The 20,881-nt window shown below is 38.6% G+C and overlaps 1 protein-coding gene and 1 pseudogene across 2 annotated transcripts; one reads left to right on the forward strand and one right to left on the reverse strand.

The window, feature by feature from the left end:
* The first annotated feature begins 226 nt into the window (after positions 1-226).
* Positions 227-16,632, forward strand: LOC147863267 (uncharacterized). Of its 2 annotated transcripts, none has more exons than XM_087320897.1 (2): positions 227-436; positions 14,417-16,632. In XM_087320897.1, exon 2 carries the CDS (start codon positions 14,497-14,499, stop codon positions 16,555-16,557), a length of 2,061 nt encoding a protein of 686 aa, XP_087177023.1. In that variant the 5' UTR covers positions 227-436; positions 14,417-14,496; the 3' UTR covers positions 16,558-16,632. The 2 variants fall into 2 exon arrangements, with proteins under 2 accessions (XP_087177023.1, XP_087177025.1); XM_087320899.1 differs by having other exon boundaries at positions 14,448-16,632.
* On the reverse strand, positions 1,226-4,312 carry LOC147863268 (uncharacterized; annotated as a pseudogene).
* Positions 16,633-20,881: the final 4,249 nt, after the last annotated feature.

The raw sequence follows: 20,881 nt of genomic DNA on the forward strand, positions 1-20,881 counted from the left end.
CGGCTAAAGCACAAACGTTGCCATTAGGAATGACACTCACTAAACGTGTTCCCTGGAGCTTAATGTGAGCACTAGGGCCATTTTGTTTTTATAGATTCAATGTGAAGCTATATTTTAGAGTCAATGTGAAGCCATATTTAGACACAATGTGAAGCCATAGATTTAGACTCAATGAGAGGCTATAGAGTTCAATTTAGGGGGGGAAACAGAGTATTATTACTTACTACAGGGCATTCATAATACATATACATACATTTTGCCATGCATTTTTTATGACCATGATTCTGCCCTCTTCTTCTTCTTCTTCTGGCTGCTGCTGCTTTTATCTGAAGAATTCGTGGGATAATGTCACAGAGAAGTGCTCTCCTGTAAGCAGTATAGCCAAAACATGCCTGCCCGGGTATTGCCAAATTCCTCATCAAACAAGCCTAATCAGGTATGATTCCTCAACTCTCCTAGGGTTTATGGTTCAGGATCTATAATGAAAGGGTGCTGAGATGCACTTCTCACCACATAGTAGATAGAGGTGGGTTAAAATATGACGGCGTGTTGTCAGGGGATACATTGAGTGACATATATACACAATGTGGCATGGCCTCAACTGAAATTTGCAAGTGTTTGAGGATCTTAAGATACAGGAAAAATACCATATTGCATAATGCTTTGATCATGGGTTATTCCCAAACAGGAAAAAAGTAATCGAGACCAATCCAATGACATCTGGTATGTAGGTCTAGCAGAATATGTTAAAGGGCGTACTTTATGATAAAAAGAGAAAGAGTATGGTCTTGTTCTGAAGACATTGACCATGGCCATGTGAATATCTTGAATCTCTAAGCTACATAGGTTTTTAGAGAGATTTTTTATGTGATTGTGAGATCTATAGAATCAAATTTTCATCGACAATGTTGTTTTTGCTCATGAACAACATAACATATATTAAACATGTGAATTACGATGTGTCTTCCAATATCTGGCCAGTTTAATTTCTTCATGTATTTAAAGCTACTGGTGTGTGCTTGTCAGCATGTCTGTTATGCTGTATTTTGGAATGAACTCTAGTAATTATAATGCATCTATAGCTATCTTCTTTCAAGCTTTTTCTTCCCTTAATGGTTGCTAATGCTGAACCAGTAACTTGTTTTCCCCTTATCATTTCTAGCCATGGGCTCTTTCACTCACATTTCGTGGGAATGTCAAACTTCACCTGCCAATTTTTTTATGGTCATGTTTTTCCACGAATACCTGATGAATTTATACTAGAAATGGATGTTCTTCGCTTTCTAAAATCGTATTTGTTCCACCATTCTTCCTCGGGAAATGTGGCATCACTTAAAGACAATAAAAAACCTGCACAAGAAACTCTGAACGCTGAGGATGGAGAAAAAAATGTGTGAGACTTAATGTGCAACTAGAGTCTTGGAGCTTCGGATTTGAAAGCACCACAAGAAAGAGTTCACCACCAGAAAAATACACCTTTGTATGTTGTTCAATTACTCAGGCCAAGCAAGCTTGCAACCAATCATGAAGTTTAACCCGTCGAAATATAGTGACCTACCATTTGCCTGACAACTGGAAGTGAAGAAAGGTTGTGGATGGATGTCTCAAACCAGAAACACTTTCAATATGCACTCAAAATACGTTGATAAACATGATAAGGAAGTTGCTATAGTTACATGGGCCTCCATGGTGGATCTCTCTTTCATAAAAGGTATTGAATTATGATAAGAACTATGAGAAATTGAAAGAAATTTGCATGAAAATATAAGTTATCCATGTGTTGCATAAATGGCAACCCTATTAATGATCAAGGACATGCATAGTCTTGATATATTGTTATTTTTTGAAGAACAATTATCTTTGTAAATAGTCACAAATATATATCTGACAAAGTCGTTTTTCATCATTAATTTACATAATTGTAATTAAGTTGAATGTATTTATTGAAACCTGGTTCAATATTGACTTTTGAACGATCTGTGGCTATTAGCTCTTTCATGTGGCTCTTTCAAATCCCAAATGCTCCAGGTCTTAAGTTTCCCACAATTTTGTTTTCTATACTGAGCTTTCAGAGTATATTGTGTAGGATATTGATTGCCTTTAGATGATCCCATATCTCCTAATTACTTTTTGTCTTTCCTTGAAGTCTTGTTCAATATTGATCTGTGATTGCACTGATAACATCACAATGAGGATATCTCGTCTTTTCATCTAGGTCAATTCTAAACCCTTCCCTTGAACCTTTTGGGTTATTTGCACATTCTAACACCCAGTCCCCGGACATGGTTGAGATTAGGTATTGTGTTGTTATTGGTAAGCATGGCTAATGCTTAGGATGTCATCACGTGGACCATATGTAGATTGTTTGGGCTATGGTACATATGGGAAGATTTGGTTTACAGCTGTTACTAAACTTTGAAATACTTTGACCCCAATATATGATTTTTTATGGAGCGCTCACAATAACTACTCCAATGCGATCTTTATCCTCGATATTAAACTTCTCTCTCATTGTCTTTCCTCTTTTGCATTATCTTTTGAGGCAAAGCTCTCTTATGCTCTAATATTGCATATGCACGACAATCTCCTTATGCTCCTCATGAATTCATATGGAAACATCTTGTTCTTTCTCCCAAGAGGTAACCTTTGGCCATTTGACATCTTTGGTGCAATTCCTTTTGGCATGAGAGCATGTTTCACTAGCAAAAGAACTATTGAAACATTTTAGTTGTAGTCTAAGGAGTTGACGAATTAGTTTGAAGCTAACTTGAGAAACAAAAAGCACTTTATGGGCAAGTGTTGGAGTACTATGACCTAGTCATGTATGGTCTATTTAGCACCACACACTTGCTAAGTTTATAAATGTTTGAATGAGAGTCTGGAAGTTACCATGGGAGAGGGTGTACCAGGCTCTTTGATGAAAGAGGGGATTTCCTTTTAGGCAACTATTGGTAAACCTTTCCGGCTTTTGCATCAAGCTTTCCAAAAGAAAGAAAGAAAGAAAGATATATTAACGTCTTTTAAGAGGCCAAAATGGCCTATAAGACCAAATAAGAGATTACATCTTGAGTGTTTTCTCGTCTTTGAGAACAAATCAAAATAAAATAAATATTACACAGTAAATATAAAAGTAAATAAGATGAAAAGAGAAGAAATGAGGGAATCTAGTTTTTGGCACATGTGAGATTCTCAAGTTAGGTATATTGTAGCTTTTGTCTTTGAAAGATCTCTAGCATAGGTCGATCCAGAATGGAAATGTCTCCAAAGTGAGGGAAGCACCTACAATGGCGGGAGATAATGGCTTTTATCTGTCGATGACAAGGGTGCGAGGTCGTGGTCCATGGGGCCGGGGCCTACGTGCACAGCAAATTGCTATTGCCCGATCAATTGTAACTCCTTTGTTATGTCCTGGTCTGGGGCCCATTTGTGTATCCTGTGATTGGCTTGTAGCATTAGTAGGAGTGATGGAGCTAAAGAAAGTTGTGATCGTTCTTTGTGGATGAGCTTGTGTGGTTGTATTCTTCAACAACTTTTCCCGATGTCTCTTGAGCTCTAGCAAGAAAAGTCCTAGGCATTATTGGTCCTCATATTCCATTACCTTGCGTAGTGGACCAAAGCCTTGTTTAAAGAGGCAATGGTATCTCCTTCTGATTTCATAAAAGACACTACAATGACAAACATAGTGTTCCTTAGATTCCACTCCTTGATGACACAATTGGCAAATTCTCTCTTCTAGAGGTAGTCGTGTATATATGCCTACCTCAATCTGTAGTTGATGTGATGAAGTTCGCAGCTGCCCTATCACACTATGCAGCGCATAGGATAGATGTATGTCCATATCAGGTGGCCTGATAACGAATTCATCCTCCGATATATGTAAGAAGTTTGTCGTATAGTGGGCCATCTTTGTACCAAGTGGTATTTTGGGGCTGATCCATGTTATCTTGTTTTCCAAGTTAATAATATCAGTTTGGATCACTTTGTTCTTTTCCACTTTGGTCATATTTAGATGGGGACAGTCCAAGCTATAGTGGAACGGGGGTAGTGCATTTATACTCATGCCATGTGACTCGAACCATTGCTGCATTTCAGAATACCAACAATGAGTGTCTCCATTTTCAGCCAGTTGTCTTGATGACATAAGTGCCAACCTTGGGTACCTTCGTTTAGGGAGCTCCCAAAGACGTTGGATAAATGTCATTGATTGGAACAATGCCTCGGTTATTATAGGTGCTGCTCCCATCTCTGCCTGGATTATATCGTGGGGCACCGATGCTTTGCTCCTTATCAGGCGAGCAATCATTGACACTAAAGGTCTCTCTAAATCTTTTTTAAGATTGCTTAAAGTGTGCGGCACTTCATCGGGGGTTGTTTGGGGTGGACTCAAGTTTAGATCTTATTTGTATGTCTAAACATAAGTAGTGATATAGTTTTAGAAGAATAGAAAAGTGAGGGCGTGGGTGGGGATTAGGGGAGTGTAGCTTATTGAAGTTATCAAAAGTATTTAAACCTAATCAAAGCTTTTAGAACATATTAAAGATCATTGGGATAACTTAAGTTATTAGACACCAATAAAGTACTATTAAAACACCAATATAGAGTATTATTAAAATGGGACCACACACTTAGATGAACGGGAGTTGTTTAAACACACGCTTAAGCAAACACTTAAAAGAAAGATTATTATAAAAAAATAAAAATAAAAATAGAAAAGAGAGATTGAGATTAAAAAATGATTATGGTTAAGAAGGGATTATGATTAAGGGGGAAGGGGTTGCTAAACAAAGTACTTAAACGAATGTTTAAACAAATATTTAGATAAGAAAACACTTGGGCAAACACTTAACGCAAGGTTATGATTAAAAGAGAAGGGAGGGATTATGGTTAAAGAAAAGGGGTCATGGTTGAGAAGAGAATGATTATGATTAAGAGAGGAGAATACTTAAACAAATGTTTAAACAAAAAGTTAAACCTAAAAATGATTGAACAAGTACTTAAAAAAAAAGGGGTTAAACAAGTACGTAATAAAAATGATTATTAAACAAGTACTTAATAGTAAATGATTAAATAAATACTTAAAAACTTAAGACAAAAAAATTTGATAAAAAAGTGATTAAACAAGTACTTAATAAAAATTTATTAAATAAGTACTTAAGAACTTAAGACAAAAAATTAGATAAGAGCAACACATAGAAGGAAAGAAAGTTTTACTATCATAAGGCAACGATCGGCGAATGCATTTCGCCTCGATGGAGGCTCTTCAGTGCCCGATGTACAAATGATGAAAACTAAGCCTACTAGGTTGCTCTTTTTATAGGGAGAGGGAGGAGAGTCCTTTGTATGTGGGACATACAAAAGTGTGTACAAAGGGGAGGTAAAAGAGTGTACACAAGACTTTAGGTGGGGGTTAAGAGGGGTGAGAGTACATAAAACATTAGGTGGGGGGAAAGGATGCGTGTACTAGGTGGTTTCTTAGTTTTTTACCATTTAGCCAACACGTGAGAGGGGGTGTAAGGGAACTGTATTGTGGTTGTCCTAGAAGGGGTTTAAGTTTGTTTCTCACGAGCGCTCCGATTTGGAGTTTTTTGATACATGGGGTGTAACGAAGCTTAAAAACAATGGGTGGAGGTTTTTTGTTGTTGGGTTGGTTAGAGAGTAGTTGGTTTCGTATGGAGTAGGGGACGGTCGAAAAACACTTGAGTAGGAACTTCGATGGGTAGCCCCTAGCTCTTAGGCGGTCGTAGCCATTTTTTGAGCTCTCCCGGATAGCATACCGTTTTAGTTCTCCCGTGATGAAGCCCTTTTTGTGTGCTATGGGGTGCGAGGATTTCCACGGGAGGTACATGTAGGCATTGAGAGGTTTTTGGTGGCATGCGGTGTCAAGGATGCCGAATTCTTTAAAGTATGGGCCTTTGAAGAAGACGACGTCTAGGATGGTGATCTCTTTAGGGGAGGTTGTTGATTCAATACGGATGTGTTGTTGTAGAGGCACGCCGTATTGGTGTAAGAAGGTGTGAAGTGTATCGGGGGAACCATGTGACTCGAACCATTGCTGCATTTCAGAATACCAACAATGAGTGTCTCCATTTTCAGCCAGTTGTCTTGATGACATAAGTGCCAACCTTGGGTACCTTCGTTTAGGGAGCTCCCAAAGACGTTGGATAAATGTCATTGATTGGAACAATGCCTCGGTTATTATAGGTGCTGCTCCCATCTCTGCCTGGATTATATCGTGGGGCACCGATGCTTTGCTCCTTATCAAGCGAGCAATCATTGTCACTAAAGGTCTCTCTAAATCTTTCCAATGATTTGACTTGTTAAGACTCGGTTCCCATGTTTCTACTCCATAGAGAAAAGTTGGTGTGACTAGTGTATCAAATAACCATAACTTAGTCCGTGGCACTTGGAACAGCAAATGTGCACATTGTCTCTCAAGAGCACCAAGGGCTGCATATCCACGAGAAAGTCGGGCACAAGCAGCCTCCAGTAAGGAGAACCTAGGTCCTGTAAATGTTACTCCTAGGTATGTGTAGGAGCGTGTGTATTCCACCTTTTCCTCTCCCAAGAAGAATTCTGGTTCTGATCTTGTTACCCATGCTTGAGTGGTGTTAAACTCCATCACTTTAGTTTTGTCCATGTTGATTGACAAACCTTTGTCCGTACAAAATAGTTTTAAGGCATTTAGATGTCTTTGTAGTCCCTCCGGAGAGTCAGAAATCAGCACAATGTCATCAACATATAGTAATATTTGTATAGCTATACCTGCTAGGTGTGCTCCGGAACCCCCGAATCTCTCTATGTAATGTGATACCTCATCTATATAGAGACCGAAGAGAGTGGGGGATAATGGGCATCCTTGCTTCACTCCAATTGTGCTAGCCACCGCCTCAGACAAGCCCTTGGAAGACCGGACTTTTCTTGACACGGATTCATAGACTGCATAGATTCCCCATTGCATATATGTAGGAACACCAAGGGCTTCTAGCCGCTGCATAAGCTGTGCACGTGGCACAGTGTCAAAGGCTTTTCGGAAATCCACAAAGCAACAATAAATCCTCTTATTGTGGGCTCTGCCCTCCTCAATAAGGGCCCGGAGGGTGAATATGTGATCCAAAGTTGTGAAACCCTTCCGAAAGCCTGCTTGTCCAACTAAACGACAGCCATTCTGATTTGCCCATATACTCAATTCTGATTCTAGAATTGACCCATATAGTTTAGCCAAAAAATGGCCAATTATGATTGTCCTATAGTTGCTTGGCATCATGGGGTCTCCACTCTTGAGGATTGGCACAATGGTATGCTGAGTCAATCTAGTAGGGAAATTGTCACACATGGCTCTATTAAAGATGTGTGCTAGCAATGGGACCAAGGTGTCACGGGCATAGATAAAGTGCTCACCCACCAATCCATCATGATCTTGGGCCTTCCCAAATTGTAGCCGATCAATGGCATTTCTTACATTTTGTGGTGTAAAGAAGGTTGATTCATGTGGGTGTGAGGCATTCGGGTGGGGAAGAGGAGGTTGCCCCGGGATATCATATAGAACCTTTGCATATTCATGCCATACCTGTGCTGAGGTTAATTGTGTGGTGGGTTGCCTCTCATTAAAGATTTTCCATGCTCTTTTACTCCCTTGTCCTAGAAACAAGCTATACAAATGATCTTCAAATTTAGCCAAATACAATCTCTTCATCCTCCTTATGAGGCGTTGGAAGGTTGCTCTCGCTTGGTTGTGTGTATAAATGCCCCGTGTTACATCACACTGCAAGCATCTCCTTGTATCACGACATTCCTCATCATACCAACTATTTTGTATTACTCTACCAAGTTTGCGGGGATTGGCTGATGTGTGAGGGAAGGCATTTGTGGCTGCTTTATGCAGTGATTTGGACAATCCTTAGGTAAGCTCTTCAAGGGGTGCGAAAGGATCCAAATCTACCATGCCATTGTATACACTACAACTATACACATCAATTGTCTCACGAGTAAATAGATACTTAGCCAGCCCACACTCCTTAGCATATACATCCTTTGTGCATCCATCCTTTACCTCGAAGCGTAGATGTGCATGATCTGCTGCCAAGCCAATAGGTCTACCCGATATTGTGAACATTGTTATTTCAGGTATAAGAGATGGAGATCCCATTAGATAATCGATTGTGCTTGCACCCCCAAGTTTAGAGGATTCCATTTTACACTTTCTTCAATTGTATTTGCCTGAGGTTGACATGTATTAGATCCATCAATGGGAGCTTCTAGAGGCAATGTCTCCACCTACATTGGAGTGTTGGCTTGGCTTGATCGTATAATTCGGAAAGAGTTTCAATCCTTTCAAAAAAATTAGTGCAAGAACTTCCATAACTTGAATATAGTGTCAAAACATTCAAGTTATAGACCATATTTGGAATGTACTTGTAAAACACCTTCCAATGATGTAACAACATGATGGTGTTTTAACAAAGTCATTGTCACGGACACACCAACCGTAGACTACGACGGAGCACAGATGACGAGGCTACGATCCATAAGGCTACGAACGTGGAATTGAAAGTGACGAGGCTAGGAACTCTTGAAGCTGTGAGTGATGAGACAATGAACTTAGGAAGCTATGGAGAGCATGAAGACAAAGAGGAAGAAGGAGACAAGATAGAATTAATCAAGAATATACTAGATTGATGTGTCAATGATTGGTGTTAAATCCCCTGAAAGGGACCAAGGAGGTTACAAGTATTTATACATGTTTCGAGAGTGAATATCTCTAGAATATACTCGAGAAATATCTCTAAAATATACCCGTATAGAATATATCGTACAATATTTCTAGAATATACTAACGGCTAGAATATTCTGATTCTAAAATAAACTATATGCTAGACTATATCAATCCTCACCAACTATGTATTTCATGTCACTATGTGGTGACAATCACCATCGGGTTTGCTGAATCCAATGTAAGAGGTGAGTCTATCATTGCTCAACCAAGACCAGATTTTCTATGTCATGTCCGACAAGGGACAGAATACCATGGGAACATCATTAAATCCATTAGTGGGCAATCTTGGAGATATTGTTTCCTTCTCACTCATTTTATTCTCAAAGGTATTGTATATTATACAACCCTTAAGTGATAAAATCACAAGATAACTAACAAAAGATAAAAATAATAACTAGTTGTAATGACCATGTTGGAGAGCTTGTTTGTTCATTATAGCACCAAATAACAAACAAACACTTCCTTGGGTGCAAAAAACCCATAGAATATCTTTATTTCTAGAGACGTGTAGAAGAACTCCATTGCATTATAACCCTCCATCCAATGTTCCTTTACATATGCCATCCAAGGTCCATGTTTTACCAAAGCAATTGAGTTTTTGCTTCTACTCTTGAGATTGTTGAATATAGTTGATTAAGATTCACTTATGGTTGGGGAATTTGTCTATGGAACACGAATATTTCTTGCATCAGCAACATTTGTGTACTTTGACAACCATCATGATAATTGAGCATCTTGTATTTCCCTAGGATTGGTGGGAGTTCCAATCTTCATGGCTCTTGCGAGATTACTTGGCATTGTACAATTGGGCTTCCTTAATTTCTAGTTCGTCCTTAATTGATCACACAATTGATGTAGCTCTTTTGCTGTTTTTCCACGATCTACTTGGTTATTAGATGATCCATTGGTGTAGGTTTGTGGAGGAAAGAAGACGAGCCTATTTTTTGCCTTGTGGAGATTTCTTGGCAGGATCATTGAGCCATGCCAAAATGCATGTTTGTAGAGTTGTGCTTTCCTCTCAACACTTATACAATTGAGCTTCCTGGATCTGTAGTTCATCCTTAATTTATCAAATAATTGATGTTGCTCTTTCATCGTTTTTCCACGATCTTATTGGCTATTAGATTATCCATTTGTGCAGGTTGCAGTGGGCAACTATAGATCATTTCCCAACTTAATTTTGGCTTTGTAGAGGAAACAAGATTAGCTTTTTTTTTTGCCTCACGAACAAAGCTTGATACCTATTTGTGAAGAGTCATCGTTGTCGTGACATGGTTGGGTCACGAGGAGAAAGTAACCAAGGATCAAGGAGAAAGTCACCATAGGATCTGCATGTATTAATGAAGGCTACAATGAAATGTGTTCATAAGGAAGCCAGGGCAAACATGTACAATTTCAAACACTAGTTTAATTTGTTAAGTAAAAATGGCTATCAAATAAAGGGTTGCAAGTTCATGTTGCCTTGGAACCAAAAATGCCAAAAGTCACTTTTGGAAAGCCATAGGTTTAAACGTGACTAGTACACCCCAATGCAAGATAAGAATAGAAAACACTGAGTTGGGAAAAGCGGAAAAACATCTAAGCCACTATTAGAGGAGGCCTAGACTAAAATTTTAGAGTTCTCTTCTCTTCTTCTTTAAGCTCTTGGGTAATTTGGGGTTTTGTGAGAAAGAAGGTTTTTTCCCTTGTGTTTTCTTCTTTAGCCTCTTTTTTGTAATGTGGGTTTAGGGTGGCGTATTTATTTTCAGTGATAGAAAGTGATTGTCTTCAACGTGATAGGATTGGAGGTGGAAAAGGATCGACTAGGTGTACATGCCCCTTAGTCTCCAATTGCGTCAAATTTGTTCTTGTTAATCCCCCTAAATTCAAGCTTATTGTAATTGTGGGTTCTATAACCGCCTTCTATTCTACTTTCTTTCTTGATTCAATATTAATTTAATTGACTTGAGATAATCCACCCTTGATCTAAGTTTGGTGTAATTGTGGGAATTTATAACTAACTTTCCATCTTCTTGTTTCTTGTATTGAGTCGATATAATCAATTTGTGTTATTTTGTGAGTTTTTGTGATTTGTGAGTTTTTGTGTTTTCAACTTGGAAACCGCATAGGGGATTGGGTACGTTGGTTGATTTGAATGGGTGTGTTAGTGTATTAATGGAAAATTTATGATTTCATGAGAGCCCAATTGTTCTTCTTGATTATCCTCGCATTATGTTGCAGGCAACTAGCTTAATGGGGCCTACTACTGACTACTAAATGAACTCCACAAAATTGACTGCTAAATGATGACTTCACAAAATCAACAACTACTCAAATGACGAATCCACAAATTGCGTCAATCCTGGTAGTTGATCCACTCATAGTCCTAATGGGCCTCATATTTTCAATCATCTCTATAATAAGCACGATATGGGAAAAGTTAGTGCGGTCTCAACCCAAAGTGTTCTTTAAGGGAAATTGATGGTTTGGTTGAGCCTCACATTGTGATAGTTGAGCCTAGCCACTTAGGCATGGTGGACGGGTTCCATGTGGTGAATGCTGGTGGTAGTTTTGGCCAAAAAGTTGTAATCACAACACTCAATGAGGTGTGTGCAAGAGTGGCACATGACAAATTGTATTCATAAAAGAAAGTCGGTTTCAAAATGATTGAGGTTGTGGCAGATTGTGCTTTGTATTGCATTCCAAAACCAAACTTCATCATCATCCATGAAAAGAGCCTTGTTAAGGGTGTGACTAGTCTATTCACAATCATACAACGTGTGGCAATGGGTGGCTATTATGAATTGCAACACAAGCCACACCTTAAGTGATGTTTGAAAGAGCCAAGTGCACATTAGAACTCATTACAATAAATCAATCTCTTAAGTAGGTTACAAGAAAGCAAACTATCTAAAGAAAAAGAATGGGGTACACTCAATTTTGTGGCAAGTAGCAAGAAGTCACAATTGAGCAACACTAATCCAATGTAAGCTCATGAAGAAGTAACTCTTTGAAAGAGAAGGGCTCCTTTATATTTGTGGTTAATGTAGCATTTGGAGTCTTTTCATGGAATCCTGAAATGTCATTGCTATCTTGCAAGCTTCTAAGGACCTACACAATCCTTCTGTCAAAAGTTTTGTAACATGGGGCTGGAAAGCCCATTAATGAACCGACTCATTAAATTTTTCATTTCTACTTTTGTCCCCCAGTTCACGTTGATTAATCTTTTTATGCGCCTAATGTAATCATGTATGGTCTCCTCCATGTTTTGCTTGAGTGAGAACAATTTATTTACAAGTTTCAATTTGGTTCCTTGTCCTACAAAGTTGGTGAGGAACTCCTTTCCATATGCGAAGTCCGTCCTATAGAAGATGAGATAGACGATTAATCTGTTGTATGTGTCTTTTGAATATAGGCAGTGGTCCTCATTGCTTTGAGAAAAATTTGGTTGATTGCATTAAATTGTCAAAAATTTTATAACACTATCAGGACTCCTACTTCAGGCCCAATAGACTCTTCCTGAATCGCAGGCTAGATGTTTTTGTTCTGGTGATATGAAACCTTTCGATTGCTCCATATAGATTTTCTTATCTAGATCATCATGGAGAAAAGTTGTTTTAATAGCTCATTGAAGAAACTGTAAGTCCTTGGCAACTACTAGTCCGAGTAAGAATTGAAGGGTTGTCATTTCGTTAGTGAAAAAATCTTGTTGAAATAGACACCATATTCTTATTGAAAACCCTTTACAACTAATCTGACCTTATACTTGGGGCTAATCAAATAAGATGTTTGCTTGACTCGGAAGACTCATCTGCATGGAAGTGTTGGGTCAATTCTTCAGCAGTAGAACAAAGTCCTGAGTTTTGTTTTTTGAATGGAGTCCATCTCTGACTCCATTGCTTGTTATCAATTACCGTAATCAGTATAGTAGTTATAGCTTCTTTTGAGGTTGAAGTCTCATTGACATCTATGTAGAAAATGCCTAGTGAATACCATTCGGATGGATGACATGGTCTCTTAGAAGACGTTAATATATCTTTCTTTCTTTCTTTCTTTCTTGGATCGGGTTTAAGACCAAGCTCATTGTATCATCACTGATGATTTCTTTTGGAATGGTGAGGATGCCGACTGTTGTCGGTGCAATTTAAGGTGTAGGATCAACTATTTGCTAAGTAGTTGATCGTGTGTGTTGAGCTGGACCATCGAGAGAAGTAATTGAATCTTCAAAGGTAATTTGACTGCTTTGTGCTTTGACTAGATCAGGTCCCGCTCAAGTAGCACAATAACGTGCCTTGAGTTGACAGAAGGCTAGAAACTTTCGAGTAAATCAATTACCCCATGGATAAAAGCCTTTAGGTAATTGCTTTTAACAGAAAGTAAAAGATCCTTTTTGTTCTCCTGATGTAGCTATTCACTGACTCTGAGCTTGAAACTTCTGAAGACTGAACCTAGGCTCAGCCCCCCAAGCCTTAATATGATTATCTACTGCTAGTATGTAACGTGGGTTGGCTCGGTTTACCTAGTGTTATGTGCCTAGGAAGGCACGTTCTGGGATGCGGGGGTTGAAAGCCATTGCTCGGATGGACTCCCAGGTTTGATACATTTCTCCTATTCACTTACTTTTTTCACACCCTTTACACTTATCTTTCCCCCCCTTCACATACATCACACACACACACACACATATGTCACACATATTTACACTGACCCACATACAATTATACAATTCTATAAGTAAAAAATAAGTTACTCATAAATATATACATATCATACTATACGATCACTTATTTACAATTCCACTACTAAAAGAATCATATTAATAGGCATTATAACCACATATGGGCATATATACAAGAAAAATTCAAGAAGTTAGTGGATATTCAAACTAATATCCCTGAAGGGCAATCATTCATGTGCACCCTACATTCCCAAAAAGGGTAAACTGAAGTACATAGTTCAAGCAGAATATACTCTAGATCACTACCCTCCATCAAGAATGCCATCTTCTCTAGTCCAGGTCCCCGTTGGTCCCGCTTTGCTTTTACATATGTGCATTAATTTCGTGACTTTGATCTCATGTAAACTAGGGATGTTCCCCCACAAAGAAGAGGATCTTGGACATGTGGGGGATGGTAAGGCAGTCCTAGTGTTGCAACATCGACCTCCCTAGTCTATTCAATAAGGGAGGAATCATAGATTGACATATTTGCATTCGTGGAGCCTCCCCCACAAATGCATACGAATGCATAAAAAAGTATTTGTTTGGAGAGCAGCCAACGGGGAACAGGGAACAGTGAATAGCAAACAGCTGTGTGACACATACATCCTCGCATCCTCCTGCATCATGTTCCCTGAAAATTAGGGTCTGGCTGAAATTCATGCCACTTTGAAATCAGTAAGTCTCTCTTCTCATTGCATCTATTTCTTCTGTATCCAATCTTTTGTTCGGAAATTGTTGTTGTATTTGTACATTGTTGTTGTTGTAATTTTGTAAATGAACTAGAAATGTTACTGAATGTGTGATATACTAGATTAATAGTCTTTCCATGAGTCGTGCAACAGGATCAGTTGTATAATATTTCTTAGTAAAGTTTGGTGATTGAGATGGTGTTTCCCTGAATCTCATGTTGAATTTTTTTTATGTATCAAATTAATCTCTTCCAGGATCAGCTGAAGGCAATCAGTTTATTAACAGGGTGAAATTTCTGCTGATTATTGACACTTACAGAGGTTAATTTACTAAAATGGTGAAGCAAAAGGGTTATGAATGGGATCATGTGACTGTTGTGAGAAAACCTGATAAGGGTATGCCTGTCGTTCAATGTAAACATTGCCACCATGTATTTGTCGGTGGTCCCTTTCGAATTAGAGCTCACCTATTGGGCTTGAAAGGTTTAGGTGTTGACAAATGCCGTCAAATTGATGCTGTCATAAAAGCTGAAGTACAAAAAATGGTATCTGATATTAGTTGTGCAAATGTTGATGTGAAGGTGGAATCATCAATGAAATGCAATGCTGAAAATAATAATGCAAATGTTGATGTGAATGTGGAGTCAACATCTATCAGCGAAATGCCTTCATCATCTTTTGTTAATGCATCAACAAGTAAAAAGATGAAAGTAGACAATGCTGAACCCTTGAAAGTGTCGTGGCAAAAACAACTTGATAAAAATGCAGATGAAGCTATCAGGAGGTTTTTTTTTGTAGAGGATGTACCGGATGTAAAAGTGGGAAGTGCATATTTTCATGACCTAATAAAAGCAGTAGCACTTGCTGGGCCTTCTTATAAACCACCATCTCCTAATCAATTACGTAGAAGACACTTGAATGAAGAGGTGAAACATGTTGAAAATGAGATTATGCGAATTAGGAAAAAATGGAAAACTGTTGGATGTACTATTGTCAGTGATGGTTGGTCAGATACCATGAATAGACCTATAATTAATGTCATGGCTACTTCTGCATATGGCACTGTGTTTCTGAAATCAGTTGACACGAGTGGAGAATGTAAATCAGGGGAGTATATCTTTAAGATTTTAAAGGATGTTATTCTTGATATTGGCCCATCAAATGTTGTGCAAGTTTGTATGGACAATGCAACAAATTGTGTGGCAGCTGGGAGCATGATAGAGAGAGAGTGGCCCATGATTTTTTTTACTAGATGCACATGTCACTGCCTTGATTTGTTGTTCGAGGATATTGGAAAATGTGCTTGGGTTCATGAGGCTTTGAAATTAGCTACAAAGATAATCGTGTTTATAACACGAAAACAAAATGCTTTGGCAATGTTTCGTAAGTTTAGTGAGAAAGAATTGTTAAAGCCTTCCACTATTAGGTTTGCCTATAGTTTTATCATGCTTTCAAACTTATTGGATGATAGAGTCAAAGGTGGATTAAGAAGAATGGTGGTTAGTGAACAATGGTGTCAATGGAAAGGATCGAAAACACAAGAAGGAGAAGAAATAGTTTCAATTATACTTGATGCTTCTTTTTGGGCAAATATAGAGAAAATAGTAAAGATATGCAAGCCAATCCTAAAAGTTCTTAGATTGGCGGATAGAGAAGGTGCAACCATGGGTTTAATTTATGAATATATTCAGCGTATGATTGAAGAAATAAACCACATTGAAGATGTAGATCATATAATGGTTGATGAAATTAGAGGAATATGTATGCAAAGATGGACAATGCTACAGTCACCATTGTATGCAACCGGCTTTATTTTGCATCCAATTTGGAGAGAGAAAATTCAAGATATTGATGACAAGGTCAATACAAGTTGGATGGAAACTATTATGCGTTATACTAATGGTGATGTACATCTATGTGGTGTTTTATTGGATGAATTCTATGCTTATAGAACTCAAGAAAGAAGTACGTTTCAAGTTCCTTTGGCAAATGATCCAACTAGGATGCATAATGCAATTAAGTGGTGGGAAACATTTGGAGCATGCACTCCAAACTTAAAAAGACTTGCAATTCGTGTGCTTTCTCAAGGTTCATGTGCATCTTCTTATGAAAGAAATTGGAGCACATTTTCATTGATACATACAAAAAGAAGAAATAGATTGACTCATGCTCATGTTGAGAAATTGGTTTATATACATACAAATCATCGTCTCATTAGAAGAATAAGGGAAAGGGGATTATGCCTCATTGAAGTAACATTAGATATGATCAACAAAGAAGATGATGATGAGAGGCTTTTGAGAATGCAAAACCAAGCTATTGATAAAAATGATGAAGTTCATGAGGATGTTATTGATGAGCTTGAAGATGTGGATGATGAATATGATAGTGCATAGACTCTTAAATTTAGAAGTATTACTTAGAAGTTAAAAGTTAGATCTCTTTAATTAAAACTTTTCTTATGTTGGTGTGATTTTGAAGACCAATCATATTTCTATTAACGAGTGATTGTTCTTTTTTTAGTGAATTAATTAAGTTTTATTGTGTAATTTATTTTCCAAAACAAATGGTTTTATAATATTTGTGGGGCCATTTCTTATTCTCAATTATTGTGAATATCACGAATATCATGCATGTGTCAATCTATGGGAAGAACTATCAAACACCACAATATCCTCTCCACATAATTGTAATAGTTAGAGAGAGAAGATGCATCAAGAAATGAGGACAAATTTATAGATATCCCTCAATTGAGGTCATCATTAAGCACACCACTAAGCAATCAACCACCATTTTAAAAAAAGAAGGTTCCACAACCCACCTAAAACTATGGAAGAATATTTAGAAAGGGACATCACTCAATGCTTACAACACATCGATCAAGCCTAGAGACAAGTGCATTGTGCTAGTGCCCTCCAGGGGGGCAACGGAATTTTCGGATCTCGTTTTCGACATTGAGGTGAATTTTACAAGCTTACATATGAATTTTGGACAACATATGCACAAATATATAATTCCTTCATATAACTAAGCCTTAATTATGTACTCTCACACACACAAACACATACATAATCTGATCACATGGGATAAAAATTCATAAGCATAAATTAACTTATCCCCTCTAAAGAAATAAAGTAAATGTGAAAATTGTCAACCACAAGCTCTTTAACTTTGACCCTAGATCTTTAGGCTAAATGGTTACCCCAATGTGAAAGGTGGTAACCTTTTTGTAAATGAGCTATAAAATTCACAAATAGCAACTTTTTTGCCCTTCTTAAATCTTCAGTTTTCTCTTCCCTTTAACCTAAGTTAGAGCTCTCATTCTCTCCTTTACTCTCATATACTTATTGTGAGTTGAGTGAATAAGGTTAAGTGTTACAATTGCCACTCTTTTTATATGTGTTGTGTGACCTCTCTATTTTATTGAGGTGTGGTCAACACTATTATGTGTAATCTCTTTCTTTGACACATGTGCACTTAACACTTTAGCCTTTGTAAGGTATTAGTTAACTTCGTAAATAGAGTTGCCTTAGTGAAGTGTGAGAGCGGGTTCACAGGGTTAGGGTTAATGAAGCTAGTAGCTCGAGAGTGCTTTTACAACCACTCTTGTGGGTTGCCACCAATAAGGTATATGGTGATTTAGACATATTTGGCATACAATTTCAGCAAGGAGAGAAAACTTAGACATAAACAAAGGCGTGGATTCAATGCAATACACTTAGAGATGCCACATACATGTTCACCAAGTTCTATGACAACTAAAAGAATATGGTGTCTATGCCAAACTCGAAAAGTGTAGTTTTGATCACAACCAAGTGGAATTCCTTAGATACAAAGTATCAACATAAGATAACTCAATGCATCAACATAGGTGCAAATACTTCTAGATTAGTAAACATTTGCACAATCTGCGTGATCTCTAATGTTTCTTGGGATATTTGCAAAGTTTTGCACAAATTTATAAGAATTTCTCAAAGATGGTTTTGCCCTTTATACAATTTACGCAAAAGAATCAACCATTTGCATGGACTTCAAATACATCGAAAGCATTTGAAAGCTTTAAGCATGCATTTACATTTGCCCCTATTCTTATCCATGCTAACCCAACAAACAATCATCCTAGAGGTTGATGCATTAGATTTTGCACTTTGAAGTTTCCTATGACCTACCAAAGATAACAACCAATTGCATCTAGTCACTTTCCATTCAAGAAAACTTGAATCCATGTGCTTGTGCTTAGCTACAATTACTCAAGGTCATTGAATGATGAATACAATAACAAAACATGATTTTCCAACATTTGAACATAAGAGTCACAAATTACCAAGGCAAGAAAACTTAAAGTAGTAAGATTGTTCCGACCTACCTTGGTCGAGGAGATGCCCAAGAACATATAGAAAGGTTTTAAAAAGTAGTCAAAGCCTATGAACCAATTACGACTAACATGAAGGTTGTTGCAATCCAACTGACTTTAAATGATAAGCCAAAGGAACTTACACATGATTTCATAGTTACAAAAGCAGACTTCTTGAAACACTCCACTTGATAAAGGCTTTGCTAAGTTTCCTTATAATATCTCAGTTCATTCTTCTACTAGATGTACTCCCTTCTTTGTCAGCATGGGATGTGTGAAGATTAGCATGTGGAAGCTACACAGACACTACCGGCTCAGTCAAACAGCAACAATGAATAGTAAACACAAAGAACAATGGTGAGAGACAAAGAGAGCAGAACAGTAAAACTCAATTTCAAAATAATACTCTATTTGTACATACAAGTGTGCTCAGTGAGCACTTTTATACAAGTCCATAAAGGACAGTCAGAAGTACTAAAAAGTACTTCAATGCTCATCACTCAGCTACTAACACTAACTCCCAAAAATATGCCTATCTACTAGACTAGAATCGTAGGCCTCTAATGGCCTATCGGCTCATACAAATCCATAAAAGTAACACTAACTCCAAGAAAAAGTACTTTTATACAAATCCATAAAAGGAGTGACATGTACAAATCCACGCCTCTCGACCTTCTCGGTCTTCTTGTCTGCTCAGCAAGCCCATCTCAGCTCCTTCACTGTTATGACTTTGGCACTTGTCAACCCGTCGGTTCCTCCGTGTTGGTGTCAATTATGTTGCCTTCTTGTCTGCATGGTCTTTAACTAATCTAACTCCTACAAATCAAACTTTGAAGTGAATCGGCTGCCTCTGATTCATTCCCACTCTTGTCTGAGTTTGTTGTCTCTAACTCGTCCTCGATCTACAGGCCTTCACAACATCAGACCATGTTCAGGTCTTGGCCCTCTTTTTTCGGTCCGCTCTGTCCTTGTTGACTCTGCCACCGTCGCTGCTCATTTTGACTCTTTCGGATGTGTCGACTTCTTTAATCGACTCAGCTTCCTTTTTCTTCTTGTCTCCCCCTGTTTCAGACACTTCTCCAGTTCCTTTACTTGACTTTCCAGTTTCTATTCTAGTTCTCCTCGTACCAGTATTGGTTCTCCCCCTCAAGTGCGACACCTCGAGATGCTAAATACCAAGCATCTCCGAGAAGTGTTGCAACTTGTTCGATCCGAGCACCTTGGTGAAGATGTCGACAACTTGCTAATTCATTGGAACATACCGAAGTTTGACTTCACCGCTCAGGACCCGCTCACGCACAAAGTGATAATGCACTTTTATGTGCTTCGTCTGAGCATGGAACACATGGTTCTTGGCCAGCTACATGCTACTCATGTTGTCGTAGTAGTTCGGGATCGGAGTCGATACTTCGATCCGGAGGTCTTACAACAGCTGCCAAAGCTAGATGGCTTCACAAGTGTCGACGGTAGCGCCCTAATACTCAGCCTTAGTGCTCGACAAAGCCACTATCTGCTACTTTTTTCTGCTCCATGCAACAGTCGCACTACCTAGAGAAAACATGTAACCAGAAGTGGACCAACGATCCGACGCATCACCGGCCCAATCGGCATCCGTATAATCGACTAGCGTTTCGGTTATATCGTGTCGGTACAGCAGTCCCCGATCCTTAGTGCCGCTTATATACCTGAGTATTCGGTGTGCACACTAAAGGTGCTCCACGGGCGGCCTCTACATTAACTGACTTATCACCCCGACCGGATAGCTGATGTCGAATTGGGTGATAGTAAGATATATTAGGCTTCTGACAATATGTCAGAACCGTTTCTCATTGCAGGATGTAGCTTGAGGTTCCAATCTAGGGGTGTCAAGACGTAGCTTGAGGTTCTGGTCCAAGGGTGTCAAGATCAGTCAACAGTCGGTCATGCCGAACTTGTGCAGCATATTCAGCACATAATGTCGCTGAGATAACAATATGTCGTCGGGGGTATGGATCACCTCGATCCTGAGGAAATAATGAAGGTTAGTCAACAGTCGGTCATGCCGAACTTGTGCAGCATATTCAGCACATAATGTCGCTGAGATAACAATATGTCGTCGGGGGTATGGATCACCTCGATCCTGAGGAAATAATGAAGGTTAGTCAACAGTCGGTCATGCCGAACTTGTGCAGCATATTCAGCACATAATGTCGCTGAGATAACAATATGTCGTCGGGGGTATGGATCACCTCGATCCTGAGGTAATAATGAAGGTTCCCCAAGTCCTTCATTTTGAATGCGTTCTACAATTGGGACTTCACTCAACCGATTTCAGCGAGTCTGGATCCGATGATGACCAGATCGTCCACGTATAACAAGATAGATAC

Source organism: Azolla caroliniana, unplaced genomic scaffold (genome assembly GCF_043228905.1).
Source record: "Azolla caroliniana isolate FFs.n. ecotype wild unplaced genomic scaffold, voAzoCaro1.0.p SCAF_6, whole genome shotgun sequence".
NCBI lineage: Eukaryota > Viridiplantae > Streptophyta > Polypodiopsida > Salviniales > Salviniaceae > Azolla > Azolla caroliniana.